At 41.4% G+C, this 19,358-nt stretch overlaps 1 protein-coding gene across 30 annotated transcripts in view; it reads left to right on the top strand.

Moving 5' to 3' along the window:
- MAGI1 (membrane associated guanylate kinase, WW and PDZ domain containing 1) overlaps positions 1-19,358 on the top strand; it is a 486,586-nt gene that overhangs the window by 385,341 nt on the left and 81,887 nt on the right. For 13 of the 30 annotated variants that reach the window (XM_048856818.2, XM_048856813.2, XM_048856823.2 and 10 more), the window contains 4 exons: positions 572-778; positions 8,500-8,710; positions 12,004-12,086; positions 15,308-15,346. In XM_048856818.2, the coding sequence (XP_048712775.2) occupies positions 572-778; positions 8,500-8,710; positions 12,004-12,086; positions 15,308-15,346 (540 nt within the window). The remainder of the gene's footprint in view (positions 1-571; positions 779-8,499; positions 8,711-12,003; positions 12,087-15,307; positions 15,347-19,358) is intronic. The other 17 variants (XM_048856820.2, XM_048856837.2, XM_048856807.2 and 14 more) reach the window with 4 other exon arrangements.

Here is a 19,358-nt window from a genome sequence, read left to right as displayed (position 1 = left end):
TCTAACTGACCCCAACAGCTGAAATTCCTCTTTAAAGAAAGCAGGTGGCACTGGGTGTTTTCCTTTGACAAAGTGTTCCTTTAGAGAGAGATTACTTTTTCAGAAATGCAACAGCCACCCAAAAGAGCTCTTCTATTAAAGCAGGTCATCCCAGCTTTTCATCACCTATCTGGTGATAGCAGTAATGAATTTTTTATTTTCTGCAGGGTTCACGCTAAATCTGACACAGTATTGTGTGGTGCATACATATAAAAAGCCACTAATTGAAATTCAAATGTAATGAGATGAAGTTTTGCTATTCACCACAGCTGCCTTTGTTTTAGTCCTTGTACGCTCAGTGCACCTAAACAATGCAACCCTCACTTCTACTTTTAAATTCAACATGAATAAATTAAAAGGAAAGAAATCTTTCTATTCTATTCCAGAAGTGAAATATAGTTAGAAAAACAAGAACCATTATTTTTGTCTTTTGCGGGGAGAAAGAGGTTTTGATGGAATAAGAAGAAGAATAAAAAATCTTGCGGCCTAAAATCTACTTTTTTGAACATGCAAATGTGTTTCTATTGCCTAGGTAACTATTATGGAACACCCAAGCCTCCCAGCCAACCCGTCAGTGGGAAAGTGATTACCACTGATGCTTTGCAAAACCTTCAGTCCAACTCCAAGCAGTCGACTCCAAAACGAACCAAGTCTTATAATGATATGCAAAATGCTGGAATAGTGCATACGGAGAATGAGGATGAGGATGACATCCCTGAAATGAACAGTAGCTTTACAGGTAAAGCAAAAAATATTCTTGTCCATATTATAGGACGCATTGCATTCTCCCCTCCCCCAATAGGAGCCCTGCAAAGCTGCCAGCTCTGGATTGAACCACATTGTAATCTGGGTTAGAAGTATTTCTACTGTCTTCTATTAACACATTTTCCCTAGCTCACAGAATAGTTTAAAAATGTCAGGGATTAACCTAGATGTGTATCTGTTTCCCATACAAAATTATAGAGCCCATGATTCCATTTCCCCCCCCTTAACCTATCACTATACTCAACAAAGCTAATTTGCTAAATGAAGGAGCATTATGGTTAACATAAAGCATTTCTTTCTTGAGAGTTCAGAGTAGAATTATGCCATAGACTCTTAGACTTTATCTGTGAAGGGCACATGAAATGAAGATAGATTAGAGAATTCTAAGAAAATTCACTGACTCTTTACCTTTTTGATATCTTATGTTAATGATGGTTAAAGTCTGATTAAACAGCACAGAGAGAAGTTGTATATTTTCTTCAGAACCTCCTGTAGTCACTTTGTTTTACAGTCTTACATAATCATAGATGCCTCTAAAATGGGAAGGAGCTGGGAATTCTGAGTAGACATCTCTTGCTGTGTAGAATAATTGAGAATTTCACATCTATTGTACAGGATGGGGCGCGTTTGTCATTTGAGGTACATTCATGTTCCTTTAAATAGTGTCCACTGAATTCAGTGGGCCAGATTTTGCCCTCAATTGCATTAGGATAGATCTATTGGTCCTGCTTTGAGCTGGGGGTTAGACTAGATGACCTCCTGAGGTCCCTTCCAACCCTGATATTCTATGACTCCATCAATTCCAAACGAGATGGAGCCCACTTGACAGGAGTGTATGTTCCAAATGATTGGACAGCACCTAGAGGAAAGTAAAATAAATTATTTTAAATCCTTATAAGCATCACACTAATCATTTTGCTCTTGGAGAGGCAGAAGCCGTTTTGTAAAAAGATGTGATGTAGTATTGGAGAGCATGTAAATATTCTGAACCTTTTCCTGTGGACAATTAAAAGCAGCTGCTATTGCAAAAGTTTTAATGAAAATCTGAAACTCTTTGTCATCTTGAAATATTTTGAACAATGTGTTATTTTGTTGGAAACTAAATCTGCGTTGATCCTCACTCCCACCTGTGACTTTTCGCTCTGGTGTTTTCGCTTGATTTTCAGCCAGGCCGCAAAAAATCAAGGAAGTGTTCATTACCACTGACACTTCTACCCATTGTAATCAGGGGTCTGTGGAGCAAGTTGGATGCGTTTGAAACAAATTGTTCCCTCTTCACTCTCTCTCCCCACTGTTTTTCTTTTAATTGCTGGCCACGTATTTCTTACCTACACCAAAGCCTTCTCAAGCACGTATAGTTTACTCCTTCTGTTCCCTGTGGTACATCCCCCAGTATGCTGGGGCTGGCCCACAGAGAGTCAATGAGATGTGAAAGCAAACTTGGACTGCTTAAGAAGTCCTTGTGTTTCACTTTCTAAAATGTCCTGTGCCTGTCAACGGGTCTCACACTGATCTCTCTGATGTTAATTTGATCTCATGCATCAGCCTGCAGGGGTCTTGAAGGAACTTTTTTTTTCTCTGATGCACAATCTGGGTCGGGGGTTCACCTAAAGCATCCAAGATCAGCCACAGCTGGAGATGGGATACTGGTTGGGGTGGACCAGTGCTCTGAGGTGGTACAGACAATCCGCTGTTTGAGATGCCTGACGGATGTGTCTTGCTCACATGCTCAGGGTCTAGCTGATCGCCAGATTTTGAGTCACGAAGGAATTTTGCCCCAAGTGAGATTGGCAGGGATTTTGGTTTTGTTCTGCCTTTCTCTGCAGCCGGGGAATGGATCGCCTAGGCATATTTCACCTTACCAATTCCCTCCCATCACCGGCATCGCAGGGTCTCCAGTTCTCTGCCTATGGCACCCAAGAGTTTAGTCTCCTGAGGACTAAAATCCCTTCATTTTACTGAAGTGACTGGGCTCAACATGAGGGTATTTGGGTGAAATTTGGTGACTTGAGAATTGCAGGAGGTCAGACTACATGATCTAACAGTCCCTTCTGGCCTTAAACTGCATGAAACCATGGTGCTGCCCCTCTGGCCCAGAGACTAGGAGCATTGCGGGAAAGCTGTCGCCTGCCAGAAGCTGACCACTCCGCTGCTCAGTGCTGGCAGGCTCAGAGCAAGAGACTAAATGGCTCTGTCCAAATTCCACTGAGGTCAATGGGAACTGGTTCAAGCCCTTAGTCAGGATTTAAACACTGATCCTGTATCTTGGTAGCCCAGAACTTTCAAGTAGCGTCCTTATGATTTATATAGGGCTGCACATCTTTTCAGCTGCTGTGCAAGCATTAATTAAGCCTCACAGTGCTCCCATGAGGCATGGAAGCAGTGAACGGTGTTGTTCTCATTTTCACAATCAGGAAACAGAGAGAAGTAAATTGCCTCATTTCGGAGATGGTTGAGCTCCATGTGCATTGCAAGCTGTCAGTGTCTCTGAAAATCAGGCCAGAAGTGATTGGCACAGGATTATGTAGCAGGTTGGTGAAAGAGCCAGGACTAGAACTCAGAAGCTCACACTCCTCTGCTTAATCAACACCATTACCTAGTTTCTTTCCAAACTATGGGCAGGACTCTCAGTTGGTTTCAATTGGCCTCGCTCCTGTTATTTCAGTGGAGCTGTGCTGTTGATTTTCCTCTAAGGGCCAGATTTTCAAAGTTACTTAGGTGACGAAACATGTTCCTGGTGGGATTTTCAAAGCTATGCTCCTAAATCTCATTGGTGGTAGCACTTCAGGTCCAGATTTTCAAAAGTATGTAAGTCTTTCTGCCAGCGCAGCACATTCCTTCCATGCGTAGAAGCCTGGTTGTCAGGTCTGCTGAAACATTTGTGCTTGCAGATAGATATCCGTGGAGGGACATGCCACTTTCTGTGTGAGATAGCAAGTGGTAGTCACTGGAGAGATGCCTGTGACCATTCTTTCCTTGATCTTTATTCAGCCTAATGTTGCATTTTAAAGCTGAGTCAGCAGCCACAGCATTACTGTAACAGATCAGAAACAGAGAAGCCAACTAAGACATTTACGGTTGCTCTTGTTTCAGAAACACAGAAGTTAACTAAGGTTTTATAAATGCTCCTGCACTTTCTTTTCATTGTTTTCTTTTTGTTTTTAAGAGCAACCAAAGAAAGTAGCTGTAAGTATAATCAGAAATTATAGCATTTCCACACAGAACAGGAGGTTTTTCTGCTGTTATCACTCTCTCCGTGTTATTGGGTCAGGTCCTGATCCCACTAAGACCAGTGCATATCATGAGTCACTCCGTTGAAGTCACTAGAGTTACACCCGTGTGAAATGAGTTTCAGACCCATCCTCCACTCTGGCCCGTAGGCATTTCCTGTACATACATTGTATTGAAATTGTCAACTGTTATTCCCTTGTCCTCTGTCTGCTTGTGAGCTTCTTGGAGCAGGGACCATCCTCCTTAAGTGTTTGGAAAGCACACATAGTGGGCACTAGAGCAAATGAACAGGAACAAGAGTACTGGGGCAGACTACAGCCCTGGAAACAGCAAGCCTTATGGAGGAGGATTCTTTGATCGCGGCCCTTCTTGATCAAGAACCCCAAGACGTGGGAGAAGTCTCCAGACATTCTTTTCCCTTAATTCTCTCTCCATTGAAGGGGCTTTCTCTTAGGCCTGGTTTGCGTGAAATATCCCCAAATCAACTGTCTAAGACCATTAAACACAAGATTAATTAAAAATAGGGAAGAAAGTTCAGATTAACAAAACAAGTGATATTCACAATTATTATTATTTATATTTCAGTAACATCTAGGAGCCCCAGTGATGCAGGGATGCTGGAACCATTTTTATAGAAGGGGTGCTGAGAGCCACTGAACCAAACAGTAAATGCTGTATATAATGGAAACCACTTCAAGTCAGGGGGTGCTGCAGCACCCCCCGCACCCCTAGTTCCAGCACCTAATCAGTGATGGACTGTGACCCCCTTGTGCTGGGCGCTGCACAAACACAGAACAAAAAGACCCCAAGGAGCTTACAATATGTCAGGCTTGGCATTTGACAGAGCCTCGTCTGTCTAGGTACAGAGGCTTACTCGTGATGGACAGGAGTTCTCTGGCCTGTCAGGGGAGTTCTATGGCTCGTGTTATGTAGGGGATGAAACGAGATGCTCACAGTGGTCACGAGCAGATCTACACTTAAAACACTGCATCGGCTCTGCCACGCCGCTGTAGTGCTTCAGTGAAGACCCTCTATGCCGAAGGGAGAGAGCTCTCTTATCAGCGTAGTTAATCCACCTCCCTGAGAGGCAGTAACTATGCTGACTGGAAAGTTTCTCCAGCTGACCTAGCGATGTCTACACTAAGGGTGGGGTGGGTGTAACCACATCGCACAGGGCCATGGATTTTTCACACCCTGGAGCGACATCGTTATACCAGTGTAAGTCTGTAGTGAGACCAGATCTTAAAGTCTATGTCTCTATAACAGCTTTTTTAGGAAAACCATCTCTTGTCGTCCATTTCCTTGGTCAACTTCTCAACCTGTTAGCCAGGCAGTATCTCAGAGACATATCCTCTTGTCTATTTTTTTCCTTCGAGTCCTGTAGATTCTCTGAGTCTCTTTCCCAGCCCATTAAGTCCCTTTGATATGCCTGGCTCCTCCTTATACCAGGCATCCCCTTGTCCCTACTCCCCCCCAGGTGAAGCTCCCAGATTTTTTTCAGGATTGTGTTCAGTTTGTTTGTTCCATCTTTGCTTCTGACCACCCCCAAAAGTTACTTTGAAGGTAAATCCCCCTGAGGTTTGGAACCCTTATCGCAGCTCTGCACCCCTTTTGCAAAACTCCATATTGCTGAATATAAATCCTGAAACCTCACATCTTGTGACTTTGCAACTCCCACCCCACCCATCCATCCCTCACAGGACCTACTGCTGGGAAAAGGTCATTCTGAGATCTAATTAATCTCCTTTCTAATGGGATCTGGTCCTGATGAGAACAGTTAACTGTGAAACCAACACACAGTTTTGCCTTTTACAGAGACAGGAGGTATATATTCACTATAATTCCCTCTGACTAGTGTTTTCTACTCTGTGAGTTAATGAAAGATACAAATAATCTGTCACCATGAGATCAGACTTCGGCCCCTTGTCTCCACCAACTGAGCACAAACATCTGGATAGAAGAGCATTGGCCCACGCAGGTCAAAAGACTTTTTCATGCTTATTTCATGCCAGGGATAACTCTGCTAACCATATTAAAATTCTCCGTGTTCTGCAGAGGACCTGTCTTAGACTTGTGTTTTCAAGCTTTGGCATGTTTACACTAATGATCTGAGGGGTAAGGGAGGGATGAATCATATTTTAGTTTCTTAATCTTGCCAATCTCTACTTAAAAATATTTAAAGGTGCAAATGCAGAAAGCAGACAGTGGGGGTGTTGAACTAATCTTGATAATTTTTTTATTTTTCTGGTTTAGAAAATATTATATCAGTGCCTTTCCTGTTCACAGAAACAGCAGGCAGGGCTCCCCCATGGCAAGGAGTTGGGATTTAGACTGGCCAGTAACTCTTGCTTTGGAAGACTGTTGTGGATTTCCACCCCCTTCAAGAAGCAAAGCTCCCTTGCAGAGCGGTCCCCAGGGGATGGCGAATCAGGGTGACCGCTCCGGGCCCCGCATTTTGGGGGGACCCTGCGGGTCAGCGCGATTGGCCAGTGCTGCATGGGCAGCAGGTGAACTGCTGGCTGGGGGAGGCTACCCTCAGCCCCGCCCCTTCCACCCAAGGGAGAGTGCACCCAGCCCCAGGAAGGCAGGCGACGTGGCCCCAGCCTCCTGGAGCCCAGCGGCACTGCCGAAGCGGGGCAGTGCCATCAGGGCCACGCCTGGCTGTTTGGGGAGGATGGCTGTTTGCCATCAGGACCGACCACGCCTCCACCAGCCTCCCCTACTCGCTCCCGGCGTGGTCGGTCCTGCAAGTGATGTCACTTCCGCCCCGGGCCCCGCACGCCCTAGGGACGGCCGTGTTCCCTTTACTGAGCTATGTCTACACTTAGCAGCCTATTGCGGCCCAGCTTCAGGGCTGCAGCCGCGTCCCTGTAGCACTTCGGTGTAGACCAGTGGTTCTCACCCTGCAGGCCGCTTGTGGGCCAATCAGCGCATAGCTGCGGCCCATGTGACATCCTCAGGGTCATACAGATGGAATATATATTGTGTCGATGCGGCCCACAAAACGCATAGAGAGATGCATATGCAGCCTACCATGGTAAATAGGTTGAGAACTGCTGGTGTAGACGTTCACTGCAACAGGAGGGGTTCTCCTGTCACTATAGTAACTCCAGCTTTCCGAGAGGTAGTAACTAGGTCAGCGGTTGACCTAGCGCTGTCTACATGGGGACATGGGTCAGCTTAAGTCTGTCACTCAGGGGTGTGGATTTTTCACACCCCCGAGCATGACATAGCTGGGTCGATCTAATTTTCTCTTGTACCCCAGACCCAAGACACAGCAGTGTTTAGAACATCTGTAAACTAAGGCCTGGTCTACACTGTAAAGTTATCTCCGTGATGCTATGTCAGCCGGGGTGTGAAAAAACCTACACTGAGAGTTTAGGTCAGCATAAATGCCAACAGAAGAGTTCCCTTGACATAGCTAACTTAGGCCTGGTCTGCACTTAAAATGTAGGCTGACCTAGCTGTGTCACTCAGGGCTGTGAAAATGTTTGTACCTCTGTAGACGCAGCTACTCTGTTGCTTATGTGTAGACATAGCCTTGCTCAGGGAGTTAGCGTTCGTACACTCACGGGAAACCCCCTTCTGTGGGGCAGGCCGAGCCTATGCTACTGGGCTATGCCAACGTAGCTATGTAATTAGAGTCTCCATCGTGTAATTAGGAGCAGAGATCCAGTTTGTGTGGAGCAGCTCCTAAGATTTAAGGATGTGAGGAGATGCTACAGAGACCATACACTGTTGCCATTTTGGAGGGTGGGTTAGGGTCTGCAGGGATCCAATGACCCCATTCCCTCACTGTCCCCCACGCCCACCCCCTAAATACTGCAAGCAGAGATTTTTCCTCAAGAGAGAGGAGAACCATGCACCCATCACTAGGGACTATACTATTGCTAGGATTTTACATGGAAGGCACTTAGAGGCTCTGGAGATGAGTAGCATTGTAAAACCCCATGGATGGGGGCAGAACAGATTGTTGCAAGCTGCCACTTACAGCAGGATCTCATGACTATTATAAAACATTGAAATAAATTATTTTCATTGCTTAATATGAAATTGTTTAATATGAAAAAACTCTACCACTTCATTGAATTTCTATGGCACTTGTGCTCCAAGGTACCTTAGGCAATTCTGAAACTCTCTCAATTGATCCTTCTGCTGAAAGGAATCTTATTCTCTTGGGCCCCAACCCCACAAGTTGTTCTTTGTGGGTGGGCCCTTGCACCCTTTCAGAGCCCAATTGAACTCAGTTACTTCAGCAGGCCCCAGTTTGCAGGATTGGGGCTTTAGAGGCAACAGCTACAGGAAAACTCACTATCAGTCTCCCAAGTCCTGTGCTTTGAAAGGTGAGTCGAGTCTTTGGAACCAATATCAATGCAGGTATGGACACAAACAAATGAACAAGGAAGAAAAAGTGGTACAAATATTTGAGTGTGTTTACCGATAATCTTTTTTGTGATTCTACAGCAGATTCTGGGGACCAAGACGAGCACAATATACATAGTATAAGAGAAACAACGCCACCACCTGTGAATAATAGCATCACCGCCGTTCCCACCACGGAACCATCTCAGAAGCTCCCTCAATACCTACCTCCTTCTGCAGAGGAAAACCTAGGTCCTCTACCTGAAAACTGGGAGATGGCCTATACCGAGAATGGAGAAGTCTATTTTATAGAGTAAAGCTCATATTTTGTTTGTGTGTGTGTGAGTGTGTGTGTGTGTGTGTGTGTGTGTGTGTGTAATCTCTGTCTACAAATGTACATACAAACCATGTGTATTTAATGTCTACAGTTGCTTTTGAGAACTAAAAGATCTTGACCAGTTGTAAGACGTTGCAGTGCTCCTACTTGTGCATTTCCTGAGTGGATCAAGCAGCCAAACTCTTCCAGAGTTCAGAGGTGTTGAAAATCCAATAAATTTCCGGAGCTACTGTAGTTTTTTACAAAGATAGTTACAAGAGCTACCGGCAGTTAAAAATATTGGTTAGTTTTCTGGTTTGGGATGAAAGCTTCTAATGGAAAGACGTTAAGAACTCTCTTTCAGAGCCTGCCTGTGTACATCAGAATGGTCGGGAAAATTCCTCCAACCCCATGCTCAATCAGTAGCAGAGCCCGGGAGCTAACTTGGTACACTGCTGTTCTCATTAAAGAGGAGGGTCCAAATTGGATGCTGACATGCTCCAGTGGGCTTGCACAGGGCATAACTCAGAGCAGAATTTGGCACACAGTATTTGGAAGAACCAGGAAGACATAGTGCTGTGGATACTTTTTGCTTGACAGCTCTGTAGTGTCAGCTGCTTTAAAGTGGTCTTAATATTGATTTTTTTTTGTACCATGAATAATAGTCTCTAACTGTACTTAAAAAGACTGATTAAGACTTGAGCAGCTGCTAAAACAGGACTGTCTAATATGAGAGATTCCTCAGACAGAGTTAGCTAGTCATCAGAAGAGTGCAAATAGTGTTTGTAGCCTGAAAACAAGCTAAATAAATCTCATAGCTGTCTTTATGAGTATGGGGCAAGGAATTCGAATTTGGTTCTGAAGGTTAGTATACTGTAGTAATGGAAACTGAGGCCCTCTATCTACAGACCAAATACGGTGCATCCAGATACAAAGCTGGCTTTTCCTTTATATAGTACTTAGACCAGAACCTCAGCTTTGACATGTTAAAAATCCCTACTATTTTCTATGGGTGAGATAACTGCCAAACTGACTTTGATTTAAAGGAGTTATGCTACATTATTGTCTGGTGGAGTGACTATGATCCTCTAGTGTCTAGAATTGAAGTTACCGTGTCCTTTGGGAGAGATTCTTGGGAGGTCACGCCACCGGCAAGGGCAGACCAGCAATCCTCTGTGCAGCACGGCCTCGCATACACTGTGTGTGCAAGATTATGCTAATGGGGGTGGGGATAGGCCCAGACCGTTCCCAAAAGTACCAGAATACCAAGTATTTTGAGGATGCAGCGGTAGTCACCCTGTTTGTGCTTTAATTTGAATTGAGACAGGTCCATTATACTAAACATGGTGCTCTGCCCTCAGTTGTAACTGAATGGTGATTTTGTGCTACTACCTTCATTCTTTGAAACAGTTTTTGGAGGCAGAGTGATTTATTATGCGTTTATGCAGTCTTTTAATGAGCTAAAGCCCTGAATTGCCAAATGATCTTTAAAGACTTGTTAGCTCTTTTGTGACAAAATTTAGGGAGGAGAAGGATGTTTCTGTTATCAAAATCATGTACGTGTCCACTAGAACTTACTTCTGGATCTATCCTTACTTCTATGTGCATACTTGATTCTTTAATACTGTTGCAAGTCATGCCGCAAAACAGGGAGAAGAGAGAGGATGGGTGTGATTCAGTTCATAACAAATAATAATGATCTCAGCTATTGCCCGCAGATCAACTACGTTTCAGTGTAACTTTAGAAAAAGAAAACAAATCCCACCCAATGATTTTGTACACCTCACTGGTTACAGAGTTGGGAGCAGAAATTCCATGTGAAAGGCTGCTTTTATAATATTCCCTGTCCAAACAAAACCAGGGAATATTGCAAATAGCACAAAAGTTCGTTCTCTTGAGTTTATCAGATGGAGGAGGCTTGGATAAATTTTGTATGCTTAAGCTAGCAAGACCTTATGGGGTTCTCCTGTCACTGGGAATGACCCACCGGACTGACAATTGCTAAAAATATGCAAATACTGTACCCATCCATATCACCACCATTTTCCCTAGCAAACCGCAAACCTTTTATACATTGGAGGAACCCCTTTGCTTTATTATTGATGATTTGTCTTGCTTTGCTAGAGTTCAATTTACTAGTCTGAGAAACCCAAACCACGACCAATGAATTCATCAGAAACTCTCTGAAGTGGACAAAAGAACTGAATGTGTTCCTTCTGCACTGGGAAGGCTGACTAATGAAATGGGTGAAACCAAGGACCTTTTACTACAGCACTCAGACACAAGAATAAATCAGACGTGGAGTCTTCTCCGAGTTTGCTGGTTGGCTGTTAGTCCTGAAAGTAACATAGTCCTCATTACATTATTTCTTAGTTCACAAGGGTTGTTGTGAGGTCTAGTTAAAATTTGTTAAACCTCTTTGAGAACCTTGAATGTGGAGTGAACAGTATCAATGTGACATTAGAACTAAGCACTATTAAACAGAGCCAAAGGCTAAGCTAGATAAATGATATTTCAGTTTTAGAAGAGGTTAGTCTCTTCAGGTTAGATAATATGCAGAAGAATGCATCAAGCACCAGGACTAGTTTATAGATTTAAGAGATTATATTACCCCTTGTCCTAAGACACAAACCAAAATAAGGAGAAAAGCATCCCTACAAAGTATATTTAAAGAGGATGTACACACAATCTTCATCCTTAGGACAGAAGTCAGGAGCTGGTCCATGGACTTGTGAATAGAAAGAGTTGAAAGTTGCGCTGGTCACGATTTCCATCACAGATTTTGATAGAAAAGTTTTTCCTGTTAATAGAAACATTTTCATTGGAAATATCTGTTCTGATTGATGTTTTCTCTCAAAACCCAACAAATTTCGAAGAAAAATTTAGACGAAAATAAAAAAAAAAATTAAAATTTCCCTGAGGAAATAACCCATTTCCCAGCCAGCTCTCGGTGGCAGATGAGTCCACGAATTAGCCTCCACATTAAAATGTGATCCAGAGTGTAAGTGAAAGTTTACCGGTCCCTGCTGTAGTTACCCCTGTGCCTTTCACATGAATTTCTGACTTCTAGTGCTGACTGTTTTTAAAATCTCAGATATTTTTTTCCTATCAATGCTGAAAGTCTCTTGACTTGCTAGCCGGTTTTATAAAACATAACGTTGTTATATTTCTTCTGAAATAAAAATATGCTTTCAGCTCAGTTGAATCATAGAGAGGGCACATGTTTTTCTGTCACTGGTACTTTAGCTCGGTTTATTAACAAAGGTCATATTTCCATTTCTGGTTTGCAGCCATAATACTAAAACAACATCTTGGCTAGACCCACGGTGCCTGAACAAACAGCAGAAGCCTCTAGAAGAATGTGAAGATGATGGTAAGGGACTGAAAACAGTGAACTAAAACTTAGTGTGTTTGCTCTAATTTAGGTAAATAGATCCCCCCCCCCCCCAACAATACTATGATTGCAAAATGTAAAATAAAAAACCAAGAGTGCACAGAGATAACCACTATTATGAACATGAGTTTGTTATACAATCACTACGCACATGTAAGGTGAATCATCATGATTTTCAAATGATCTTGAGTCAGACGATCACAGAAGTATTAGAACGAGGAGGCATCCATTTTTGCACAAAAGGATTTGAATGTTCATTGTTGCTGAAAGAGACCAAGGTCCTTTGAATGCATGCGCTAGCTAGCACACCTGGGCAGGCATGGAGTAAATGGTGCTCTGCAAGGCCCATTGCCTTATGCGGTGGTTAGTATGTTTTAAGTGGATCCAAAGGACATTATTATTTCCTCATTTGGGTAGAATTAAAAGGTTAATGTATTGCTTCACTTTTGAATGTTACATTCTGGTAGTCTGGTTAGCATTATGATTGCTAAAGAGAAATTATATTTGGAAATCATGGATTTTTATCACTTAATTTGCACCAATACCATTTTGCATTCCTTGAGATGTTGAAAATGCAAGCCAATGTTCAGTTTGAAGGCACATAAATAAATCAAGCATCCCAATCTGTGACTGGAAGAGGAGGTATTTCTCTTAAGTTTACCTTTAAAAAGGCACCAAAACAAAAAGTTCAGTACAAAAAAATTGCAAAAATAATAAGGGCCAGTAAAACATTTGTGAAAATATGCAAACAAATTTTGGTCCTTTGAACTTTAACACATACACATAAAAAAAACCAAAACAGGAAAACAATGGCATTTTAACTGGCACAGTGCTAGGCATGAGCATTTTAGAGTGTCTGCATTATTATTCTAAAGCTAATTTGGGGATTATGATCAATCACCTTCTCGCTCAAGCTATTTGTGAGTCAGGCTCCTATGCTTTTGGGGTATTATCTTACTTAGGAAAGGAATGGACCTGATTGTTTCAGAAGTCACATCTAAAGTTGCTGTTACAATCTTGTAATTTGTCAACCTTCATTTTTTTCACATCTGAGTTCTTTTTCACATGTAATGCCTGGATTTGACTGTACAAACCGCTTTTTCATGAGAAAACCAGATAGTTGTACATGTGGCTAATGGACTTGAATGCTCTCAAAATACAAGATGTCTTGTGATTGCACAAATTTTAGACAAGACACTATGCATTCAGTTTTGAGAGGCCTACTTGAGAGCCCTTTGAAATGTTGGCCCCTTCTGTTGGAGACTAGATCCTGCAAAGTTTGTGGGACTCCAAGCACGGAGATCCTTGATCCAGGGTTGATCCCTTTGCAGGACTCGGGTCTGAAAATAGATATATCACTGGGAGCTCGGAGAAACAATTTAAAATAGAACATAAATTACACCTAAGCTTTCCCCTGGCTGAGGCTAGAGTTTTCCCTGAAGCATACCCTCTGTCCTAACTCTCTCTTCAGAGTGGGACTCCAGCTCCTGTTTATAGTCTCAGGTTTCAGAGTAGCAGCCGTGTTAGTCCGTATCCGCAAAAAGAAAAGGAGGACTTGTGGCACCTTAGAGACTAACCCATTTATTTTTTATAATCTGGTTGAAGTTAACAAGGTGCACCTGCCACTGTGACTTAGCGGGAAACACCCTGCGCTTTCATACAGGGTCAGGATACAAGAATCAGGGTGACTTACCAGAGGGTCCCCTACATTCTGGTACCATGCACCAGAGTCTGCCATTCTGTTATACCCTCATCCTTTTCAACTAAACAATAGGCCCCTGCACAGCTTGTGTAATTGGGACAGTTAATTTATAATAGTGTGATATATTTTTTAAAAAGTAGCTCCTTCCTTTCAGCTCATTTTATCGTTCCTGCCTATGTTTGCTAATGAATTATTCTTTTTCTAACAGCAAGCAGTAAAACTCATTACGTCCCAGGTGCATTTAGTGCACTGCACACTTCTACTTCGCTGTTCTAAGTCTGTCTTTATAGTTCGATAAAAGCTCCTAGGTGTGAAGAAAAGGTAAAATAACATTACAAATCCCAGATGACAGTCTGATCCAGCCACTGTGGATATAAGGTTGCTCATGTGAGTAGCTCCACTGAAGGCTATGGGGGAACTCCCAGGAGTAAAGTTGCGTGTCTGTTTTCAGGCTTGGTCACATCATGTGTACTGTGGAAAAAGTAAATACTTTGAGTGTTAGACATCTTTTCAGACTTGTTTTGAATTTTATCTGTGTTGTATTCTTTCCATGGCGGAGTACAAATCCCTGAAAGTTTTCTGTTGTTTACTGTATATGAAGAAAATGCCTATTAGCATTTCACACACAAATATCTAACCAATTATTCTGGCATACTATAACACAAACAGCTCCTGGGTAAGTTAGAGCACATAACGTATTTCTTCAGTGTCATAGTTATCAACAGCAATCTGATGTATTGTATCTCTTATGTGTGTCATTTATTAACATAGCTAATACTTTTCTGTTACGTCCCAGCTTGTTTTACCATCTGCATTCTAGTTGTCATCACCTTTCATTTTCTGACTGCAGTATTATTCATAAGCCAAGCAATACCATAATCATCTGTCATTGTTAACTGTTGAAAATGAGGTCTCTTTGAAGTTAATGCAGCTACATCTGGGTCTCAGGCTCTTTACTGGTTCATCTGTTTTGCAGGATTGGAAATTTAGGCCCCAAATGAGCAAGGCACTTAAGCACATGCTTACCTTAAGTGCATAAGGTAGTCCCAATTAAGTCAGCAGAGCTACCTATGTATTCCAGTTTGAGGTGTTTAAACAAACATCTCTGAACTGGGTTCTAAGTGACATCCTATTTAAGGGCAAAGAGTTCCTCTCAGATCTGCACTCAGCTTTGGTCTCCTGATCAATATATAGCCTTTTGCATCTGAGTGTTTTCCCACAAAAATGATATGCAAATTTGTTTATCACTCAATCTAATCACATGTTGGCATGAAAGTAACTGGTGCACAATTGTTTTAACAGTGCAAGAACCTATTCTTTTATGACTCACATCAAGGTCCGTAAATACTGTGATCACTAAGATGTGATAAACTGAGAGTTTGATCTGTGCAAAATTGGTGTTGGTTCTTCTGTTTACTATAGCAATATCTTGCTCGCTGCTGGTATCTGAAATTTTCTTTTAATTTTTTCTGTCTCATTTACTGCTCTTCCTTTGGAGAAGAAGGGGTACACACGGAGGAACTGGACAGTGAACTAGGTAAATCATCCATCTCTCATTTTGCTCTATGACTGACTGTACCATTTTTAGCCTCTCATTGCTTGACTTCTCCTTTGTGTCATTTTGCATCTTTCAAGTCTTTAATTTCAACAAAACCGAATTCAGTAACAAAATGTATCAGGGTTTTTGACACTGCAAATAGATTTTTTTTCCCCCCATTATGTGGAATCTTAAGGCACAGTTCTTCTGGTACTGGATCCCAAAGAAGAGAAACAAAGTAAGGCCTCAATCTTGAAAGGCTTGAGAACGTTTACTCTTATGCACAGTGGGTTTTAATTTTCACCCTGATGAAGTCAATGGAGTTTTGCCATTGACTTCAGTGGGGCCAGAATTTCACCCAGTGAGTAGGTCCATTGACTTCCAAGTTATGTGAAGAGTAGGCACATATATAAGACTTTTCAGGATTAGTACCCAGCATTCCAGATTAGAGAAACTGAGTGAAATTTGGAAAACTGGCTAAAAATATCCCACAGAATGTTTTTGCTGAATTTGTCAATGAAACAGCAGACATTTTGCCCTAGTAGCTGATGTTATAAATCAAGAATAAATTTATTTTAGATGGTGTGGTCCAGTGGTATTTTCTAAGTGTTTTTGAAGAATGCAATCATAATATATAATCTCATTTAGCATTAGTTAGTTCAGTCTTTAATTATAGTGCAGAAAACTATTAGACAATTATTTCTGCTCCACATTCTAGTCCATTTTGAGAGTTGAAAGGGATGAGTATATTATATGTAACTGTATTTTCATTAGGTTGTTCATTGCTTTAAAGAAATTTATAACTTTCTATGGTAGCCGATTATATTACAGTGGAATTAATCTCTGGTTTCCTTAATTACTTGAAAGTGTAGACTGAGTCCCACTTCTGTGTGATGGATATGCCAGAAGCAGCCAATAAAAATTGACTGCTTTTTAAAATGCTATACAAGAAGCTGCTCTTGTGGTTAGTGTGGCTGGAATAATGTTAAGAACCTAACTCCTTTTAGTGCAACACTTGGAAAGAGATTACAGAAAGGAATAATTTCTCAATTCCTGTAGCAGGTGTTGGCACAACCCACAGCACTAAGGTTCCCATTGCGATGGCTGGTAATCTTTCACAGACTAAAATAACATCGAGAATAAGTGCATGGAGACAGCTGAACTGAAATGTATTTTTAATTAAAATGTCTCAAAACCAGTCAAGATGAAGTAGTAATATTATAAAATAACAAGATTATGAGTAACAACTACATTTAAATGCTTGCTCCTATCAGCTTCATATCAGATCTTTATTACCCGTCAGCACCCAGTGTAACTTCAAGGGAAGGATGGACAGAGGCAGTAGATCCAGGGAAGAGCATTGGTTGATAACCATAGCCCTGATCCTGTACCAACTTGCACATGTGCTTAACTGTACTAACATGAGTAGTTTAATATCCGGGCGACTCCTCACAATAGTAGAGACAAGTGTTTGTAAAATCGGGGTCCATATAAGTACTACAGGGGTTTACAATATTTGCATGTCAAGAAAGATGTTTAACATTTGCAGTAGTTCAGTCAGTACCAGCAAGGTCAGTGAAGTATGGTCAAAACATACCATCAACATCTGCAGTACAATAGGAACACCAGTGGTTAGTATAAATTGGTTTGTGCCAGAGATTAACATCCTTAGTTTTAACTCAAGTTTAACATTTGTTTTCTGAATGTGAGAAAATTAAATGGAAATCAACTTGAAACTTTCACAATATTTTGTATTTATCTTATATTTTCTAAAGAAACAGATATAATAGGTAGTAATATAGATGACCTCTGTTTTAACAGAACAGAGGTCATCTATATTAGGATTTTAGGATAGAAATTAAACACTTAGGGAAAGATTTAACATTGTTCCACATGGACAACTCCTACTAGTCTTGTCTACACTGAGACACGTAATTCACTTCTGTGCAGCTCAATCAGTAGTAGCAATATCAGAGACTGCAGAATAAATTGCAGGCTGGTAAAAATCGCTGTGCCCAACCTCCAAAATGGCTGTGACCAGTCAAGCTGTAGTGAATTTCAGGGCTTAGTTTTCTCGTGTAGGTGCAACCATTGGCATTTGAGCTATGACTGTACAAGGATGGAATGCTCCAGCAAAAGGTTTTAGGGATAGATTCTTACATAGGTGCAGCGGGGCAAGCTAACTCTCAATCTGGCTGGGGTTTTCCTGATTTTCAGGGATTTATCACTCTTGTAGGCTGGAACACTGACCAACAGGCTCTCAGCTAGGATCGTGTGTTGACACCAGGCTTAAAAATATAAGTTGGGCACTTAAAGCCAAATGCTCTTGCTCTGAGTTAATATTAGATTATAATCCTCCATGGGGGTCCACATGAGTGTGCCCTCATAGAACCACATGGGACTGCAGGAATAGGGATTCCTTTCCTGGGTCAAAGCTATATTCTATGATCTAATTGCTCTGGCTCATCTTGAAGATGGGTGGGAATCATTTAAAACAACCCAGATACTGGACTTTGCAAAGTGGGTGCTACTAATGAAGAGTAACTTCTTGCTTTAGAGCATTTCAAAAGACTTTTTATTAGATTCCTGGATGTGGATCTATATAATAGACTACTTATGGCTCCAAAGCACCAGTTCTTATCTTGTTCATTTTCAACACATGTAGAAATGTGTTTTGTTAAATTGAAAACTGCTTAAAGAAGTATTTATCCAATAGCCTGGAATGTCAGTGGAGCAATTCCAAGGTCCTTGTTTTGTGACCTTCCATAAATGTTCTTTTCTTTTACAGAAAAGAAAAATGAAATGTTAATACTAAAAACATTTTAAATAAAGATAAGGCAGTGACACTGGCCAAAAACAATAGTCTGAGATTTGAAAATAAAATAAACATTATTGAACGTTGTGACATAAAAAGCGTAGCCAACAAACTGAAGCATCACTCTCCAACTTTAACTCTTGTTTTGGTGGTCTACTTCCATCTCTCAATCCAACCTGGCCTCCACAGCCATCTGCTTCCACAGTGGAATAAGTTAAGAATGAAATGTCAGCCAAAACTTTTGACCCTTTTGATTCTTGTCTGTGTCAGATCTTTAATCGATTGAAACTTTTTGACTAAATCCCAGTCTTTTCATCATTCAAATCAGTGAGAGTTTCAAGTGAGGGAAGACTTCCAGGATTTGGCCTTTAGTTTTGCACTTTCATTTTAATATTGAGGTTACTTTTGTGCTTTGTAGAGGAATGTCAATTTCAAACCCGTTCATGCAAATAGGGTGACTAAGCATGCAAATAGGGTGACCAGATGTCCCAATTTTATAAGAACGGTCCTGATATTTGGGGCTTTTTCTTGCATAGGCACCTATTACCCCTCATACCCTGTCCTGATTTTTCACACATGCTATCTGGTCATCCTACATGCAAAAGAGATCTGCTCAGAAGATTGCAAAGTGGTTTCATACTCAAAGGTTAGCACTGGCTTGCATTTGATTGCTTATGTCTCAAGGAATCCAAAGATGCTTAAATTGGGTAAAAATAAAGAATGGGGGGGAAACATATCTTTTATTTTCAAACCAGGGACTTGTGGAGCAAAACCCATGAAATTAATTTCTTCTGATGTTCAGCCAATTCTGAATGCAAACATAAACTCGGAGTAGTTACCCCATATGTGTTTGTGTGGCTTCCCTTCATTTTAGGTCTGGAATTGTTTGTGCCTTTATGGCAGTGTAGCTGATGTCTATAAATACTGAACTGTACAGTTACATTATTCTGATTAATGGGCCACTGTTTGATTGTATTGGCTAAGCAACTGATACCATTCATAAAAATAAATCTTTGCATTCCATAATGAATAAACACAGATTATTTCCCATTGGTCTTGTCAACTTGGCAATAAGTGCTGTTTTTATGAGGAATTCTTTCTCATTGGGGTATTTTAATAGTCTTCATATGCATGTGTATTGTATGGCGATTGTTCTTTCTTTAAAGTAACTTGTGTAGTACCTCAGGACTGAAAGCC

The sequence above is a fragment of the Caretta caretta genome, chromosome 7, assembly GCF_965140235.1.
Source record: "Caretta caretta isolate rCarCar2 chromosome 7, rCarCar1.hap1, whole genome shotgun sequence".
Lineage (NCBI taxonomy): Eukaryota > Metazoa > Chordata > Testudines > Cheloniidae > Caretta > Caretta caretta.
This window is presented reverse-complemented; position numbering and strand designations above follow the sequence as displayed.